The 21,594-nt window shown below is 35.5% G+C and overlaps 1 protein-coding gene across 7 annotated transcripts in view; it reads right to left on the reverse strand.

Annotated features, from left to right (window-relative positions):
- Positions 1-21,594, reverse strand: part of LOC150104805 (TBC domain-containing protein kinase-like protein) — a 559,840-nt gene that overhangs the window by 36,386 nt on the left and 501,860 nt on the right. For all 7 annotated transcript variants that reach the window (XM_090395364.1, XM_090395368.1, XM_090395367.1 and 4 more), the window contains one exon: positions 20,515-20,672. In XM_090395364.1, coding sequence (XP_090251490.1) covers positions 20,515-20,672 — 158 coding nt within the window. The remainder of the gene's footprint in view (positions 1-20,514; positions 20,673-21,594) is intronic.

Genomic DNA, 21,594 nt, shown 5'->3' on the forward strand with positions numbered 1-21,594 from the left:
ATGCAGAGGACATAGTGGAATTGTTCAATGACCACTTTATTGGAGTATTTCATCCTGGAGGAGTCAGTTTTAATGCTAGACGGATATGGGCAGGTTCAAGGTTTAGAGGTACAGGAGGAGAGTGTGTTTCAGATACTGAGAACTCTGGATGTCAATAAAGCTTTGGGACTGGATGGTATTTCACCACGAGTTTTGAGAGCATGTGCTAGGGAACTGACAGTGCCTTTAACCTGGCTTTTCAATGAAAGTCTGGCTTCGGCAAAGGTGCCCAGGGAATGGAAGGAAGGTAAGATAGTGCCATTGCATAAGGGTGGTAACAGACTGGAAGTGTCTAATTATAGACCAGTCTGTGTATCATCAGTAGTTGTTAAGATCTTGGAGAAAGTAGTGAGGGACCGTATACAGCACTGGGCAGATGAGGGTAATGTTATCTGTGAGAGTCAACATGGATTTGTGAAAGGGCGCTCTTGTTTTAGCAATATGCTAGCCTTTTATAATAAAGTTACAAGAACATTAGATGAGGGAAAGGCATATACTGCAATTTTCTTAGACTTCGCAAAGGCATTTGACAGGGTGCCACATGATAAGCTGATATTTAAGTTGCAACACATGGTGCTGGAAGACAGATTGGTCAACTGGATTCAGGATTGGCTGTCTGATAGGTATCAGAGCGTTGTGCAGGGTAGAGCAGTTTCAAGGAGGCAGAGGGTTACAAGTGGGGTCCCACAGGGCTCAGTACTAGGACCTATATTGTTTAACTTTTATATCAATGACATTGCCAGTGGATTGCAAGGGGATATTCAGTTGTTACTGGATGATGCGAAGCTGGGAAGGATTATTAATAATAGTGCAGATGTGGTAGCCCTGCTAGAGGATTTGAATAAGCTAGATAGATGGGCAAATGAATGGGGGATGTCAGTTTAATGCAGCAAAATGTAAGGTCTTGAGGTTTGGGAAACATCGATGGGATGCTGCATACTCTATGGTAGGAGTTATACTGGAGGAAGTTGGGGAGACAAAAGATCTGGGGTTGATGATTGATAGAAACCTGAAGTTTAGGGGACATATTGCAAAGGTGGTGAAGGTAACACAGAGGATTGCTGCAATTATGAGAAGGACACTGACCTGCAGAGATAAGAGGGTTATCATTCCGTTGTATAAGTCTCTGATCAGACCACACTTGGATTATTGTTCTCAGATTTGGTCCCCAGGATTTGAAGGGGATAAATTAACTGTGGAAAAGATACAAAGACGGATGACAAAGATGGTCTCAGGACTGTACAAGGATAGTTATGAGAATCGGCTGAGGGAATGTGGACTGCAGAGTTTGGCAGATAGAAGTAGAGGTGATATGATTGAGACTTTTAAACTGTTGAGAGGTGGTTACAGGGTTGACACTGGGGAGTTCTTTCACTTGGTTGAACAGCGGGAAAGAGTGATGACCAGAGGCCATCCCTGGAAGTTACGAAAGGAAACTGTGAGCAAGAGGGTGAGGAGTGGTTTCTTTGCATGGAGGGTGGTTGAGCTGTGGAATGCATTGCCTGATAGAGTGGTGAGGGCGAGAACAGTCAATGAGTTTAAGGAGTGGTATGATAGACTTTGTGTTTCTTAGGGGGAACCTCCCTTCGATGAGTCTTGACAGACTTTATGTTCTTAGGAAGGACCTCCCACGATAAGTCTTTTGACTCCATGGAGGCCTGAATAATAATAATAATCTTTAGAATTTCAAAATCGTAGCTTTTCTCTAACTACAAAATTCATCAATTAGAATATTTTTCTTTTAAATAAAAATATATTTATGTGTCTACTGTAATTTCAGTATGAGCTTGCCAAACTGATACATTTTAGAAAGAAAACTTTCTTATCAAAAACATCAAAAAAAAGTACTATAAATTAATTTTCTTCTTTCAGAAAACGGAGTGTGACTTACTATCTTTTATGTAAAATTAGACTTTCATTCTTAGGAAAACAACTTACATTACAATTAATATGACTAATATGTTATTCTAAATTTCATATTGAGGTCATCATCTTGAGTAGATATAACAGCGTGCCTGGGCCAAACATTTTTGGAATCAGTAAAACTTGTTTGACACATGATGATATAATAGCTGATGGTAGCCAAAAAACTGCATCCAACAAACAAAGAAGTCAAGGTGAATTTTAGGTCTTGCATATAGGTGACTTATCAGTAAATGTGATAAAGACATGTAATATAAGTAAACATGTAACATACGCCATATATTCTGCTTTGTTTAGAATTAAAGTTCTGAACATATCAAGGTCACAATGACAAAACCTCAACCAAAATTATTATCAAAAGAAATTGTTATTTATAATTCTGTTTTAAGATTTAATCCCTAGTTGTTGTTTTTTTCATAGTTATTTTTAATGATAATAAAAGAAAAAAAATAGACACTACTATATAAATGACACTGCATTGAGTCAATGTAATTAAACTATTGGTATCTAAATCATAACTAAGCAGCTACTTTTAAACAGACATCCCCTGTGCAATCCAGAGGATGCAGGCATACAAGCTTAAATGCTGGATAGACATAGGCACACAATTTGTGTATAGGCATTAAAATAAATGTGCAAAAGGTTAGATCAGGGGTTCCCAACCTTTTTTTAATCAGACAACTCCTTCATAAAAGCATTTCTCCCTTACTGATCCTCCCCAACCCATTATTATATGTACAGATCTAACCAAATAAACTAAATAAACAAAACATGTCGGAATTCCTACAAAAACTTCACCAACATTCATGGCATAAACTTCAACTTCCAACATAAATGATATCCATAATCACTTACAGAGAATTCAGACAAGAGCCCCTACTTCTGATAGAAATCCAAATTGCAGCTAGATCAACCTATAACCCACCTTCAATGTCCAAATTACACATTTCATAATTTGTTTCATACCTGTGTCTTTGTGAGATCCAACACTGCCTACCACAGAATACCTAATTTAGAATCTCTCCTGCAATTGGCCAACTCTGGCTCAAAGTTTCCTTGTCCAGATCTACATTACTTACTGCTTTCCAAATTCCAAAACCACTCTGATCTCTTCACCTTCCTATCCATAAAGTTCAACCTCCTCATAGTGTAGTTATCTTCCTACATGATCTTAATGCCCACAACTACAAACAACCTTTACCAACATCAGAGACCAAGCTAGATGAGATGCAGAAGTTTTTGCTATGAGCCATGATCTAATACAAATCATACATCTACCTACCCAAATTCTTGATAACTTTTTTCCCTCTACCAATACCCTTTGATATCTGTTTTTAGCTAGTCCTCTTTCCATATACACTGTAGAGATCACTCTTCTTGACAACTCAGATCACAATTTTGTGCAAGTTTCCTTTCATATAGAATGCCTTATTCCCCCCCCCCCCCCTGCAAAAACCTATGTCCTTTGGCACTATAAAGTAGGATGACCTCCAGAATTTGTACTCCTCTTCCTTTCCATTGTTGGATTATTGCTTCTGCTCTAAGCAAGTCACAGCAGTTATCCTCACTGTCGTAAAGGTCGTTATATCCCATTCTACACAAAATTCTAATCTACTTTTCAGGCCCTACTTCAAAAGAAGATGGCTAAAGCTGTTAATAAATAAGAATAATTCACTTTATAAACATGAATAGCAAAAAACATACCTCCTGTCCAAATGAAGCCATGCTTTCCTATCCCTCTCCAATGGCCACTAGACCCAATTTCTGTCCACTTATGCTTCTACCCTTCTTTCTCTCTCTCTCTCACATCTTGATGGCCACTGTTTAACCTAACAGTGATAAAGCTAACCTCCTGGCATCACACTTTTCTATAACTCTTGCACAGCTCACCATAGCAAATCATCTTCTACTTGAACTTACAAAATGATTTCAATAGACTGGAAATTTGGGCAAATGAAAATGGCTGTCAAATTAATGTTAATAATGCAATTTGGTGTGATGAGATTTCCAGGAGCATATTATATTAGCAGGGTTATGCTACAAGAAACTGATAGGCTAGAGATCTTGGTGTAATAGTGGATAGCAATTTGAAGTTCAAAGGCCACATAGCAAAAGTTGCAAATACAACTGTGATGCTGAAACAAACCTTAACATTTAAGGATGAGGAAGTCATTTTGTCTCTTTATAAGGGCTTGATAATACCGCACCTGGATTATTGTGCACAGATGTGGTCTCCCAGGTTCCAATTGGATAAAGAAGCTGTGGAAAGGGTGCAAAAAAAGAGTTACAAAGATTATATCTAGATTATGGGATTTAGATGATAGAAGTCTATAAACTTCTGAATGGAAGTTATAGAATATCATCTGATGAAATTTTTTGTTATATGGAAGGTGGGGAGAGAACACTGGGGGCATCCATGGTTGCTAAGTTTGTTTGCCATCAAGAAAAGGATAAGAGCTAGGTTTTTCTCTCATAGAGGAGTGAGTGAGTGGGATTGTTTGCCTTTAGGGGTAGTGAGTGAATCTAGTGTGAATGAATTTGGGGGGGGGGGGGTATGACAGCTGGTTTGAGTGATGTATAGTGTCCCTCAATGAGTCCTTGACTCCTTGGAGATCTCAGATAATAATAATAACAATAACAAAAACTCCTTCATTGCAACATCCTTCAATGGGGCAAGAATAAACTGGTCGCTTCAATGCCACCAAAATGCAGCCTGGCTTTTTTCTCAAAAAAAAGGGATCTCAACTCACTGTCCCTTATCCTCGGTAACTTACAAATCACTAAATGATTAGATTTCTATCTCTCTCTCTCTCTCTCTCCTTGGACTTACAGCCCCATCACATCAATGGCTTCATTTTTCCTCCAAATCGATCTGTTACCTGTCAAGACAACAACATTATCAGTTCTTATACAGGGGGGGGGGGCGAAAAAACGAATTTATAATTTCAAAATTATTTTTATTTTTCAACATAATTTCCCTTAAGACTAATACATTTATTCCAGCAATGCTCCAGGGCCATTATCTCGTCCCTGTAGTGGTTCTCAGCAAGATCTGCAAAATACCCCTCTACAGCTGCAATCACATCTTAATTCGAAGAAAACCGCTGAGCAGCGAGGAAAACTTTAGTTTTGGGAAGAGATTGAAGTCAGGTGGAGTCAAATCTAAGGAATAGGGTGGATGTTCCAACAATTCATAGTGCAGATCCCTTAATTTTCCTGTTGCCAAACAGGAAAACACTTTTGTGGGCAGGTGCATTGTCCTGATGAAAGATGATTTTTTTCTTCTGCAAACCGGATCTTTTCTCATGAACTTTTTCATCTAGTCTGGTTAAAAGATAGGAGTAATGTTCCCTGATTATTGTTTTACGCTTTTCAAGAGAATTAATAAACAAAATGCCTTTAGCATCCCAAAACACTAATGCCATGACCTTTCCTGCTGATGGAACGGACTTTGTCTTCTATTTTTGTGCTGAACAACCGGCTTCTGACAGCAGTCTGTTTTGACTGCCATTTGAATTCTGGTATGTAATGGTGAATCCAAGTCTCATCCATAGTAATAAATCGATGCACAAAATCAGTTTTATTCTTGTTAAAATGCTCCAAGCACTGTTCCGAGATTTTCATGCAAGTGTGTTTTTGATCTGCTGTGAGCAAGCGTGGCCCCCATCTTGTGCAAAGCCTTTTTCATTTGCAATTCTTCATGCAAAATATATCCTACACATTCTTTTAAAATGCCTATAGTCTCAGCAGTTTCACACACTTTGACCTGTTGGTCATCCAATATCATATTATGCACTTGATCAATGATTTCTATTGTTGTTACACTTTTTTAGACGTCCTTCACATGGATCATTTTCAAGGTTGGTACGACCACGCTTAAACTCAGCAGCCCATTTCTTAATTGTCGAAAACTAAGGAGAAGAGTGCTCATGAACTTTTATGAAATTCGAATGAATTTCTTTTGGCATTAAACCTTCTTTTACAAAGAATTTTATAACCGCGCAATACTTAATTTTATCCATTTCAAGGGACACAGACAACATTTTTGCTTCGGACAGCTGTATAAAACAAACTATTGGTAGAATGACTTGCAATTTCACATGGATGCTTATGACAGATGTACCAACTTAAAAAAAAATCTTGCCGATAGTGTTGCCATCTATGGTCGAGGCCAAGAACTTTTCAGACCACCCTCGTAGTATAACCAACTGGAAAAACTTTCAAAATCTATCTCTAATCGAGGGTATTTTAGTAATAAGGTGTGACATCTTTTGGCTACTTGTATATGGAAATATGACTTCTGCATTACTTTAACCTTGGTTCTTGGTGTGGTTCCCAATGATGACATCTCAGATTTCAGCAAGATAAGTACTTCCATTTTCTTTCGTTTGTTTTTCACTTTGATTTCAGTTTACTGGTGCTAGTGGTGGCTTTTGCCCCCACTGGCACTGTTTTTTTTTTTTTTTTTTTTTTTTTTTAAAGATAGCTGGTAGTGCAGTTAATATCTGCATTACAAGATTACTTTTGGCGGTATCACAGCCGCCATTTTATAGTAGCTCAAACAGAGCATTTGCTGGTGGTGGTGGTGCAGAATTATTTCTATATCACAGGATTATTTAATTCTCAGTCTTATGTCTGAAATTTTTTTTTTTCCTCTCTTATAATCAATCACTGAGGTTTTAGTCTTTTTCTCCACCTGAGATAATGGTACCAATTCCTCTGGGTGCAAACTCTAGGAATTGAAATTCCAGGATACGAAGAAACAAGATGGGTGACTAAGGTTTTAAAAGAGATAGTTAGTGCTAATAAGATTTATTCTTTCACCCCTTATGGCAGAGGGAAGTATTTAATTGTAGTTAAAGATATGGAAACAAGGAACAAACTATTACAGGGTTTTACTTTTGAAGGCAGCACAGTTATTCCTGTAATGGTTGGGAGCCAGTTATGTCACTTTCAATAATGGATACGAAGACACCCATACCAAATTTTGTCAACATCGGTACAACCTAACTTATGTAAAACTATCCCAGAGTACAAAGGCAATGCTACCACCAAAAGTAATCTCGTAATGCAGATATTAGCTGCACTACCAGCTATCTAAGGTTTTAAAAGAGATAGTTGGTGCTAATAAGATTTATTCTTTCACCCCTTATGGCAGAGGGAAGTATTTAATTGTAGTTAAAGATATGGAAACAAGGGACAAACTATTACAGGGTTTTACTTTCGAAGGCAGCACAGTTATTCCTGTAATGGTTGGGAGCCAGTTATGTCACTTTCAATAATGGATACAAAGACACCCATACCAAATTTTGTCAACATCGGTACAACCTAACTTATGTAAAACTATCCCAGAGTACAAAGGCAGTGCCTGCATTGTGGTTCATATGATCACTTGGGTGGTAACTGCTCCAAATCTAAATGTTTCGACTGCATGGAGATCAGACATATTGCTAATCAGTGTCTCACACCCTGTTAGAAATGTAAAAGTTCTGAACACCATGTTACCATCTGTCATTTTAGTGGGAGCACTGGTAGAGCCAATTAGAACACCATATACATCAGTGAGCCATAATGAAAAGTTCCTGGATGTTGCAATTCAGTCTAGTAAAGATGGCGCTTTTAAAGAAACTACACTTGAAAAATCACAAAAAGTGCATGATCAAGTCATCTAGAAATTAGCTCCAAAATTCCAGAACCGCAGGAGCCACTTTCCGAGTTAAATATGGATGGAACACCATCAGTTGAAATTACCAATAATGAACCTAGTATAACAACTGAGCAGATACAAGAGGAAAAACATAACATTGTTCTACAAGGAGAAACTAGAGAAGAAACAGAAAAGCAAGTAAGACAACTAAAAGAACAATATGCAAACAAGATCATCAAAAAGGAAAGATGAATTAATAAATAAATAAATAAAAATATTAATAAATGGAACTAAATCTAAAAGAAAAAGAAATAATAAAAGATCTCAAGATGGAGAAGGTTGCAGATCATCAAATGAAAACTCTTCAGGGCTCAGAAGAGTTTATGGACTATGTTCATAAACCATCTCATGCTAATAAAGGGAAAGTGAGAAATACAGTTAAAGAAAAAATAATAAAGTTTACTGATTCAAAGTTTTCTCAGTATGATTATCATCTACATGAAAAGGAAATAACTAGATTCCAAATCAAGAACGATAGGCACAAAACTGAAAAAATAGAAAGCAACTGTAAAATACTGGAAAACAGTTTACAAGAAGCAGGCTACACAATTGCTCCTTCACAGATTGAAGACCTCACAAGTTTATCCAACATCTAGAAGTTAAAAACTTAACATTGACACTTCACTAATCATAGCATCTCCTTTCTACATTGCCTCATTAAATGTATGAGGATTCCACAGGCAAATTAAACAAGAAACTACATGGAAACTTATGCTACGGCATAATATCAGGTTTCTGTTTCTCCAAGAAACATACTTCTGCAAATATAAAGATATAAAAACTTTAACAGATAGATATCCATTTCTATTTTATTGGAGCTTTGGAAGATTTAACAGGGCTGGAGTAGGAGTTCTTATTCTTGCCCCCCCCCCCCCCCTCTTTGGTTATTCTGTAATATCCAAAGGGATTCAGAAGGGAGAATCTTGACAATAGATGGAAAATAGTGTGGATGTGCAATAATGTATATATATGTTTATGCTCCTCCAGGAATTGGAACCATATTTATATGGTGCAAACTACATCAAAGCAGCTGGACACTGAATTGTATTGAAAACCTTACATTTAAACAAATTAGGACACCCCAAGAAGAAAAATGGGATATGCACAGTTAAAAATGTCTTGACAATGCTCAACTGTAGACATATGGAGGATTCACAGTCCTAATCCCTAGGCTTACATGCACATGAATTAAAGTATTGGTACCCTTGTTGATTGAATTTATATCTCTTCTTTCTTTATAAATAGGATAATTCAGATAAAACATCTTAACATCAACATGTCAGATCAAGATCTAGTTCTATTTAAGTTCCACTGCATGGAAGAAGCAGAGATCAGGTCTGTACCATGGAGACTTCCACCAAATTTTCCATTGACCTTTTCAACCATATTCCAACCCTCTGTACAATTTGGAATTATGTTACCTGGAATTGGGATATGATATGTGGTTAAAATTCAAACAAGCAGTAAACAGAATATGATGGAATGGGGAAAGGAACAGGCTTTAATCAAAATAAAAAAAGTTTAAAGACCTGTATAAAGAGAGAAGTTGTTTGTAACAAGCCAAAGCAATGGTAATATACAATGTAGCAACATCATTAGAAATATTAACAGAGAGATAGAAGTGGAAAAGCAAAAACGAGTAGAAGAGAGAATATTTAGATAAGAATACAGCAGCATTTAGCAGAGACCTTTCAGCTGCATTTATCAATAGACAATTCACAAAATTCTGCAAAGAAAGAACTATCACTCAGGATTTAGAGAAAGATGTTGAAAGTTTATTTTTCACTTGGTTAGAGTATAATAAATTTAGAAATTTATTAAACTATCACTCAAATCTGAATTGATGGTAAAGATATGTCCACCACTCCTTTCAAACACACTACAAAAATATGTTTGAAGACAACAGTACTGTTGGAATTTATAACTCTTGGAACATTAATGGCTTTCCTCTTCATATCCAAGATGGGCTTGACAGACCAATTACGGCATCTGAAGTCACAGCCTATAAAGAATGCCAGACAAGAAAATCCCCAGGACCTGATGGTCTAGGGATATAACTTTACCACGAGGCCTGGGATTTTATTCTTACATTCTAGTTATACTATTTAATTCTTTTCTCTCATCAGGACACATATGAAGTGAATTTGTAGCAAGCCATACTGTCCTCATTCCAAAACCTAATAGAGATCACACCTTAATCAGCAGCTGGAGATCTATTTCTCTATCTAATAATGACTAGAAGATATTTTTCCACATTACCAATAACAGGCTCAAAGTGGAAATGAGATACATAACTAAAAGCACACAGGTGTATGGAGTTCCAGGCCAAGTAGTAGAATTTCTTTTTCTGCTATGTGATCTAATCCGCTTAGTTAATATGAAAAAGCAGTCAATGGCAGTACTATCAAGTAGACCTTACTCAAGCATTTGATAATGTCTGGCATCCCTTTCTGTTCCACATCTTCCAGTAAACTGTTGTAGGTAAAAAAAGCTGCTATCCATTATCAAAGGAGCTTATGCCAATTCAACCACCCGCCTCCTAGTAATGGGTTTCTGTCAAACCCGGTCAAAATTCAAAAGGAGTGAAGTAAGGTTGCCTTTTACTCCACTGCTCTTTGCATTGGTTCTTGAACCTTTCTTACAGAAAGTTGACAATAAACATGTTATACAAGGAATAACAGTTCCTTCAACTATGAAGGAAAATAAGGTATTAGCATGTGCTGATGATGTAATGGGCATTGAAGGATAATCATTCCATATATCTTTTTTTCATATTTTGGAAAAATTCAGCAAGATCTGTGATGCACACAAGACAAAATTAAAAGTTTAGAAAGTGGGATCTTGGAGGCATACCTTTTGGACTCCCCCCCCCCCCCAAGAGAGAACTCCTCACTACACTTGGAATTCTCTTCTCCACTTACCCAATTCAAGAATTCTCCACTTACCAGTTCAAGAACTTTGAAACATTAGAAGACTGAAAAATAGGGCCACTTTCCTTTTCTTCTAAAACCATAGTACTCAAAACTATAATCTTTCCTGCTCAGTTGTATAATCATAAATATTACAGACATTACAAAAGCTAAAGAAGAAAAGCAATTATATAATAAGCCTATGCAATTTTTTTGGTCCAGCCAATACCAAGAAGTTAAAAAGGAATTTCTTCAACTATCACAGAAGCATGGAAGATTTGGGCTTCCAGTCTTAAAATTCTGCTATTTAATCAATACAGCTTCAAAAATCCATAAAATATTGCACAATAATCACACATGTGCAGAACTTTTCCTGTACTACCTGGGTTTTCGTCTTTCCCTGTTTGGAGTAAATGATTATAAAGTTCAAAAATCTGAGATTGTTCCTGAATACTACAACACTCCGTTCTTAACTCTAAGACTGCTACAACACTCTGGCATTGACATTCTTTCCATTAAAAAAGTAATAACATAATTTTGCATAAAGAAATCTTTAATCTCTTTTGCCATGAAGTTCCACAGTTCAGTACTGACAACGACACTTTGTTTCATAACTTATTAAAGTTTCAAGGATACCCTAACAGGAGGGATCTTGCGTGTAGAATTGCATATGGCCACCTACCAGTCAATAACATCAAATGGAGGTACTTTAACACTAGAGATCCAATATGTGGATATCTGTTACTGATTGGAAACAGTCGAACATGCATTCTACAGCTGCCCTCTAGCACTGTGCATTTGGAACAGATTATGTAATGTTAAGAGGGAGATGTTAAATCCCGTTTTATTTTAATTAAACCTCTTAATTAACAAATTCGCCAGTTAGCCTTTTGGTTTATTATCATCATCATCATCATCATCATCAAATTCCTGCCATGTACCCTCAAGGGGTGTACAGGATATGACAGTACTACATGAAAAAATTACATCATTACTAACTTCCTATCTACAATTTTCCTCCAAATCAGTCTGTTACTTGTCAAGACTCCAACATTATCAGATCTTATATTTCTATCGTCTAAGGCACTTTGTACTGTATCAATCCACCTATATCTTGGTCTTCCTCTGGGTCGTTTTCCTGCCAACCTGGCAGAGAACACTTGTTTTGCTAATCTTTCCTCTCCCATTCTATTTAAGTGACCATACCATCTGAGATTAGCTCTGCTAACGCATTCCTGGATGCTGACAATGTCAAGTTCTTTCCTAATATCCTCATTTTTAATATGATATTGCCATTGATGCCATCTGTTCACACCTCTAATCTTTCTCAGGACTCTCATATCTGCGGTCTCTAGTCTTTGGTCAAGTGTTTTACTTCTGACCCAGCTCTCAGATCCATAAGTTAAAATTGGTTTGAACACAGTCTTGTATACAGCTAATTTAGTGTTCCGACTAATTTCTTTCTTATTCCATATGAATTTATTCAATTGACTTCCCACCATACCAGCTTTGCTGATTCTGTTGTCTATTTCTATATTTAGTTTACCATCTTCAGTAAAAATTGTGCCTAAGTAGCTGAAATGTTTTACTTGTTCCACAGGTTCTCCATTCACAACACAGTTGACATTTTCAATGATTCTGCCTATCTTCATTGTCTTTGTCTTTTTATTGCTGACCTTCATACCATATCTATTACAACAGCTATTCAATTTAGTCAGAGAATCTTGCAGACTTGTAGCGGATTTATTTAGAAGTATAACATCATCCGCATAAAGCAAAGAGCTGACATTAACATCTCCAATTTTGATATCAGGTTTAATACCACATTCCTTCATAAAGTGATCCATATAGATAATGAATAACAGAGGGGATAATGTACATCCTTGTCTCACACCAGATTTAACATTAAACCATCTTCCTGTACTTCCTTCAATTCTAACTGCTGACTCACAACTCAAATAAAGACTAAGTATTGCTTGATATAATGCCCCATTGACACCATATAACTGCAGCGTATTGAATAGCTTCTCTCTTGGCACCTTGTCATATGCCTTTTCCAAATCGACAAAACTTAAATACAGATCTTTGTTATATTCCCATGCTTTCTCGACTATTTGTCGTAAGGTGAAGATTTGATCCTGACAGCCTCTATTTGGCCTGAATCCAGATTGTTCTTCCACAATTCTTCTCAACCGTTTCTCAAGTATACTTGCATAGATCTTGCCAGGAACACTCAGTAGGGAAATACCTCTGTAATTCTCACATTCAGTTTTATTTCCCTTTTTATATATAGGTACTATGAGAGCTCTACTCCAATCATTGGGAATTCGTCCCTCTGTCCAGGCTTTCTGAACTATGCAGTGCAGCCACTGTAAGACTCTTATACCACCATACTTCAGCATTTCTGGTCGAATATCATCTACTCCTGCTGCCTTTCCACATTTCAAGCCTTTGATGGCTTTTTCTACTTCAAGTATGGATATGTATTCCTGACTGCATGCCTGGTCAGTGTTTTTTATCACTGTGCTGTCATCACTGCTTGTTTCATTTAGCAGTTTTTCAAAGTAATTACTCCATACTTCAAGGATATCTTTTTCTCCTGTTTTCATTTCACCTTTATCATCTCTAATTCCTTTTACAGCACTCTTTCCTCCATTCCTAAGCTTCTTCAACAACCTCCAGAATATTTTGCCACCTTCTTGATATTTATTTTCTATATTCTTGCCAAAGTCCTCCCATGACTTTTGTTTAGCTAGTTTTACACACTGTTTAGCTTTCTTACATTTGTCTCTGTATTCTGTAAGAGTAAAAGCTGACTTATTTGCCAGGAACTTTTGATATGCTTTCTTCTTTTCCTTCACTACCTCTTTAACTTCCTGTGTCCACCAGGGAGTTCTGATTTTTTTATCCTTGCACACAACCTCACCACATGCCTCTCTGGCAGAATCAATCAATGTTTCCTTCAGAGTTTGCCACTGAATCTCCAAGGTTTGATTCCTGTTCTCAAACTCTTTCATTTTCTTTTCAATAATATTTCTGTATTTTAGTCTACAGTTCACATCTGAGAGCTGCTCAACTTTTATTCGCTTTAAAACTTTCTTACATGTTATTCTTTTCAATATGAAATTCAATTTTATCCTGCTCAAGACTAAATAGTGATCACTTCCAATTTCAAATCCTCTGTACACTCTGGTGTCCTGCACCAGGGAGAAAACATCACTATCAACAATAACATAGTCAATGAGACTTTTCTTATTCCTAGCCTCTTCTCTCCATGTGAATTTGTGCACATTTTTATGTTGGAACATGGTGTTAGTAATAACCAGTCCATGTCCTGAGCAGAAATCCAACAGATATTTGCCATTATTATTAGCTTTGCTCTTTTCTCCAAATTTTCCCAAAATATTTTTGTATGTCTCACAATCATTTCCTACTCTACTATTTAGATCCCCAACAAGGACCAACTTTTCCTTTTTCATTGTGTCAGTTGCTTTTTCTAAAGCCTCAAAAAATTTCTCCACTTCTACCTTAGTAGAACCTTCTGTGGGACCATAGGCACAAATAAGTCTCATTGTCCAGTTCCCCATTCTCATTCTGGTTTATTATCTTATATAGATTATGTAATGTGTTGAGCATTCCATTACTTACAACAGAACAGGTTATTTTTTTTGCAGTTCCCACCACTTGTCAGCAATGAGAAGAGAATTTTGATTTTTATAATTAATGAATTAATATATATCATTTATGAAAGAAACATAAATTTGAAAACCAGCAATATGACATCCAAATGCTTTATAATATTGTACTGTGGAAATTTTACTGTTCAGTTAGACAATTTTTGTATTTAAAAAGAAGCATTCTCGGAGATATCAAATTTTTGATTAGATGGTGTAGACCACCCACATTATGCAATATTCACTGGGGGAGAGGGGAGGATAAAATTCTGTCTATTTTAGCTATGAGAGGTTTTTTAAATGGTTCCATCCTTAAATCAATGTGGTCTTATAGTCAAATTTTGCTGATGATGATGCAAAGTTGTGTAGTGCAATAAAAAATCAAGCTGATGTTGAAAGTTTGCAGGAGGATTTAAATAAGCTGGTAAAATGGGCAAAAGAAAATGGATGTCAGTTCAATGTGGAAAAGTGTAAAGTCTTGCATTTTGGGATTAAAAGATTACCAGCTGTGTACTACATCGATGGAAAGGTACTCCAAGAGATTGATGAGGCTAGGGACTTAGGGGTATTGGTAGATAAGGAGATGAAGTTCAGAGGACACATTGCTAAGGTGTCCAAGATTGCACATAGGATTACTTGGTTGTTGAGGAACACACTGACATCCAGAGATAAAGAGGTTATTATTCCCCTTTATAAAGCATTGATACTTCCACATTTGGATTACTGTGCTCAGGTCTGGTCACCTGGATTCCTTGGAGATGAGAAGGCTGTGGAGAGGGTTCAGAGAAGAGTGACCAAGTTGGTGAGTGATATAAAAAATGCTCCCTACATTGATAGATTGAGAGCTTGTGGATTGCAGAGATTGGTTGATAGGCGAAGAAGAGGGGATATGATAGAAACATTCAAATTACTAAAAGGTTTTTATAGGATTGATGCAGGGGAAATGTTTCAGCTGTGTGGTAGTGATGGAAGAACAAGAGGTCATCTCTGGAAATTAAAGAAGAGTGTGGTTAACAAAGGTGTCAGAACAAGGTTTTTTGCCTGGAGGGTGGTGAATGAGTGGAATTCATTGCCTGACTTTGTTGTGAGCTCTTCATCTGTAAATGAATTCAAGAAGAGATATGACAGATATTGTTTTGCTAGCTTGGGTCTCCCGCGATGAGTCTACTGACTCCATGGAGATACCCGTAATAATAATAATAATAATAATAATAATAATAATAATAATAATTGGAGGAATGACTGGAGAGCAATCCCAGGCAGAGAAGGCCAACTCAAGGCAATTAACTCAGATAAGACTAATCACCTGAGTATGTGCTTTGTGCTTTAGTTTCAATTGATCTTTCAGTTGTTAATTTATATGAGATTAGTGAAAAAGGAAAACTGATATCCTTTGGTTATATGATAATATAAAAGAGCTGAGACCTTTTTTCTCTCTCATATTATCTATCTGTCTTTTCTTTTGCTTAATACTATCAGGCTTTCTTGCACCTCTATTCTAACTACTCTAGAATAGAGGTGCATCTCTTTACTTTTCATCTCAATAAAGGTCGAAACCAATCTAAGCAGTGGCCCTTCCCATAATGCATAGCATTATACATGTCTATAACGATATGTTTTGCATTATGGGATAGTAAGACAAGTGATGTGAAGTCATGAGCCTCTACATATATGAGTTGCCCAGTCTTGAAGTTACTTCACGTGTAAACTTTGTTTGCTTACACTTGGATAAAGGATTAAAACAAGAATATAATTTCTTGGCATATTTAGTTTATTTAATCACTGATATCATAAATATTTTCTAAAATAAAATCACTTATCTATATGACACACATTATCTGTAACATTTTGCTGACATTCTGTAAGAGAATTCCAATGAGCAATCTACTTTGGCCTACAAATCTTCCAGCTATTTCAATTAACTCTTCTTGTAAAAAAATTCAATTTTAGATACGTTACAATAAAAAAGTTATAGAATCCATTCTGGTAAAATCATGTTATGAACATCTTGAAATTGAATGTTAACTTTATTTTCGTACTAAATTGCCATAAATGCAAATCAACACACCAATATTCATACATAAACAATGATTCATGGTAAAGCAACATCAGAAGAAAATAATTAATTGAACCTACTGATAATTTTCCAGGATTCTTAACTAGTATCCTTATTACAAAATTAAAAATATGTTAGACACACAGCATTTAATTAGATAGTTGAAGAAACAATTCAAAGTGTAACTGAAAAATGAAGTAATCTTCTAATAATGTGCCAGATAAAGGTGAAGTTAATGCAGAAAAGCTTAATGTGGTCTTAATAACAGTCTCCCATATCTTTGGCAAATTAATGCAGCTGTATTTGTTGAGGTTAAGGGAGTGTTTCATGGTTGATGCTGATTCTTAAAATAGTCTCTCAAATCTACATGACTTCTATGCAGCACAGTTGTCTTTTTCCATTTAATTATGTCTGTAGGAAATCAGCAAAATGTTACAGATAATGTGTAACATTCTTAGTGCATTTAAATAGATATTACTAGATCAACCAGCATGTTCAAAGTTGCCTAAGTTACATGTGTGCAAAGAACTTTATATACTAAAGGATGTGTAAGAGGATGAAGGTTTCAAAACTGAATGTGTGGTTTACTTGTTATGAAAAGGAAAAATATCAAACTAGATGATAATGCAATGAATTCCTCTGTTTACTCCTCCTAGCCAATTTGTACATGAATTTTTAGCAAATTTCTAGAAAATCAGGCACACAACTCAGCTGCACATATATCAGCAGTTTATGTGCAATGACATGTTTCCTTTGGCTTCGTGGCCCAGATACATTAATACATTTTTACTACATTTAAAAGTCACCCTTCAAACATAGGCAAAAGAAACTAACTAGTGTGTCTTCTTAGACACACTAGTTACACAACTACCACATGGTTCATTATCCTTTTCTGTTTATACAAACTTAAACACAACCGAAGGTACTTACGTAAGGATCACTATTTCCATCAGTACTTAAACCATCACTCATCTCAACAGTATAGCATGCTCAAAACAGAACTTAAATCTAGTATAATTCACCATTTACTCCATTTAAATACAGTCTTCTTTCTCAGAAGAATTGTTTGTGAGAGTGGCTAGTTCCTCTTTTGTTAAAAACTCTCCTCTTTTGTTAAAAATTCTACCCACCTAAAAAGTATTTTAGAAAACCATACATTGAAAAGTTCAGACATAATGGTGAGTTTTGATATCACCTCACTATTCACAAATGTACCATTAATTGAAACCCTTGATTTACTAAAGTCACAATTTCCTCCTTGATATATTTGAACTATTTAAATTCATACAGGCAGGTTATTTTACATGGAAAGGGAAAATATACAAACAATTAGATGGAACAGTAATGGGCCCCTTCCCCCCCCCCCCCTTAGCCAATATCTACATTGAACACTTGGAAAAGCTAGCTATCAATACAGCCACACTTAAACCAAGGCTTTGGCTATGCTATGTTGATGATGTGCTTACTATTTGGCCACATGGCCCAGATACATTGGATACATTATTAGTGCATTTAAATAGCCAACACCAAAAATCCACTTTACAATGGAACCGGGAGCTAATGACTGTCTGCCCTTCCTGGATACACTGATCACACATCTTCTAGATGGTTCCTTATCATTCTCAGGTTATAGAAAACCCACATATACAGGGAGATATTTACACAAACAATCACATCATCACCCATCTCAACAATACGGTATCCTAAAAACACTAACCCACAGTTCACAGACAATTCATTGCAAAGAAAATTTATTGCAGGGAAAATTCATTGAAAGGAAAAATCATCACGGGGGAAAATTCATTGTAGGAAAAATTATCACAAAAAAAATTTGCTGAAACTGTTATTCACTAGAAAATTGAAGTCAGTTTGGTTTGACACATGTAGAGGTGTGTGATATTTGGTAGTAAATTGTATCTGAGAGATACTGCAAACTCTGATGTCAATATAGTATTGGTTTAGTTTTTTTTTTTTTTTTTTTATTTACCATTAAAAATGGCTGGAAAAATATATCAACAGGACAATCCATCAGATGTTGAAGAGTTTCAGTGAATGTTACTCGCATCTGATGGTGAGAATGATAGAGTTGAATGCGAAAGTGATATTTGATAGTAAATTGTATCTGAGAGATACTGCAAACTCCGATGTCAGTACAGTATTGTTTTTTTTTTATTATTTGTTTCTTTTTTTTCAATAATTTCTAGATTGTAACTGAAAATAAATAAACCATCATGTATTATATTTGTAGTGTTTTTTTTTTTAAAGTTTTATTGTATTTCAGCACATACTAGTAATGAATGTATCTCTCAGATACATGCAACCTAAGCTGCAATTTTTTCGACCGCGACCTCCGCAGGGTTAACCTCCCAACCAGCCAGGATATACATCCTGGCTGGTTGGGAGGTTGTATATATACATCCAGCAAATCCTGGATACGAGTCAGACCACCTGTTGAAAAAACATGGATATCAAGTGCATTTGATCGTCATATCCATTAGAAAGTGTGATAATCCTTCACGCTGATAAGAACACTTAATCATATTACCTTCATGCTGATGAGAACACTTAACCAGATACTGTGAACTCCGATGTCAATATAGTATTGGTTTAGGCTTTTTTATTTTATTTTTATTTTTTTTATTTACTGTTGAAAATAGTGGAAAAATATATCAACCATTTGCTCGGTAATTAGAATCTAAATTATATTACCTACATGTTAGATTTATTTTTTCTACTTGTTTTATCATATAATTACAGTTTTTAATGCCAGTGCAAATAAGAGATCCTTTCATATTTCTTCAATTAAGATTGTATCACAAAGTCACTATCATTTTTTTTGCTAATTATCTTAGTCGTCAATACATTTCATTCTCCCAGAACTTGATTCAAGATAATTATTTTATAAATTCATAAAAATCTGAATCTTAAAATAAATACAGCCTCCGATTGTTACAAATTGTTTACTTTATTTTAAAATGTTTTTTTTTTTTCACATATATCTGCGATGAATTTTTGTGCGATTAAATTTCCAGCAATGAATAATCTGTGTGATGAATAGTCTGCGCAATGAATTTTCCTCGTGATGAATAGTCTCCATGATGAACTGTCAGCAATGAACTCTTCGGACAAGCTAACCCACAGAGCTAGAGCAATTTGTTCTAATGACATTACTTTCACTTCTGAACTCACACAATTACATCACGCCTTCTTGGCCAATGGCTATAATCCCCATAAGATAGACAAAATACTAAATGCTCCCCAGAAATCCCCCACATACACAGAAGACTACAACAAAACTGTCAACATTCAATACATTAAAGGCACGTCTGAAAAGATATCTAGAGTGCTTAATAAACATCAACTATACACCGTATTTAAACCGTATGTGAAATTGGCAACTTCCATCCATTCACCCAAGGACAGAATCTCTCCTTTATCAAATCCAGGAGTTTATGAAATGCCATGTTCGTGTGATCGAGCTTACTATGGACAGACAGAAAGAACTGTGGACACCCCCCCCCTCTCAATGAACATAAAAAAATACATCTGGCACTATCACTATGGCAAGTCAGATCTAGCAGACCATACTTTAGATACCCTTACACACAGGATTGATTGGGAAAAAAAACAAAAGTCCTGCACAGAAGTTTTTATAAGTCAGAGAGGTTGTTCCTGGAATCAACAGAAGCCTTAAAACATACTCTAAACCTCAACAAGTATGGCTGTATAAATTTGCGAAGGATTAGGGAGACAGTCATCTTAAGATTAAATTAGTACCTACTTTTTTTTTTTACATAGATGCTGCCTAATTAGGGCTTTAGTCTTTGTAGATTATAATTGTTCAAACTAATCTCATTGTTATACTGGATTGTGGTTTTCTCATGTAATATGACAAACTGTTTTTGTGCCCTGAAGATGCTGGATAGAATGCCAGTGAAATATCAGCGATAAGTTAATAAATAGTTATTTTCTTATCAGTCTGTGTTCTCATCTATACGATTAAAATTAATCAACATGTACAACGAACATATTAGCCTTCCCACACATTTAATAGCAATAACAGTTTTCTTATCTTGTATATTCTCTTAATGTGAATTTTTGAAAAAGAAATAGAATGAATACAAAATGTGAATAAATACATTGCAGATACATATATATATGAAAACAAAAAATTAGGCTCTAAATTCAAAATCTAAAAGATACTACCAGTTCAGGATGTGAAGCATCTTCCTGCTGTGTCTCATTCCTATTTATTTTCCATAAAGGTTTAGTAATGGGATGCTCGTGTTGCCGAAAAGTAATGCTTTTGGGTGTGCTGCTAAATATGCTAACAGAATCTTGCACACAACGTTGTATGTCAATATCTGTCAAACATAGAACATATACATTTCCTTTAATAACATCCTCATTACAGAAAGATATGATATATTAATTAATATTTAGATATAAATAACAATTTATATAAAAATTATATAATAATATATGCATATATAATAATATATTTAGATCTGACTTCTGCAATACTTTTCTTGAATATATAAATATTTTATATTCTATATGTACATAGAATCAGTTAAGAGTCAAGCTACATAAATAGGAAGACATCTCCACACAGTCTTTAAGGAATGTGAAAAATGGATTTAAACTCTCTGACTTAACCAATCCTCACCTTTCAGCATACTCTGTTAATGGATATCAACTCAGGTGATGAAGGAATCAGAATGGGCTACCAATTTTGGACTTAGCTGACCAAACTCTATTCTGAGTTAGCTGAAACTAATATAGACATTACAACTGAAAACCATGATCAGATATCACAAAAGCTGAGTCATCACTGTTATACAGGGCCTCACTATTTCATCAGGGAACAGGGGAAAACAGTAAAAAGTGAGATGCTGGAACAATCTTAACTTCAGAAGATTTCAAGACATGTACCAGCAATAGTAAGAGGAGCTAACAGAAGAATTAGAAAAATGCCATATTGATATAATAAGAAAACCAAAATAAGTATGTTCCTTCTAAATAAGTTTATACTTATCTTAAACATATATAGTCAGTAAAGTTCACAAAAGGTGGGAGTAGCTACAATATTCAGCATGAAATATGAAGATTTTCTTGAAAAACGAGTCAATTTCACGTAGCGATGCAAACAAATTTCATAGTGGGCAATGAAATTTATCTGGGCCTATGGTCAACACGACCTAGAGAAGGAATCAAAGGAAATTCAAACTAAAAGAACATGTTCAAAATAAACATTTTATTGATATGTCATTGCTTAAAAGTTAT

Source organism: Typopeltis vanoorti, chromosome 7 (assembly GCF_054136105.1).
Source record: "Typopeltis vanoorti isolate ZY-2024b chromosome 7, IOZ_Tvanoo_1.0, whole genome shotgun sequence".
In the NCBI taxonomy this organism is placed as follows: Eukaryota; Metazoa; Arthropoda; class Arachnida; order Uropygi; family Thelyphonidae; genus Typopeltis; species Typopeltis vanoorti.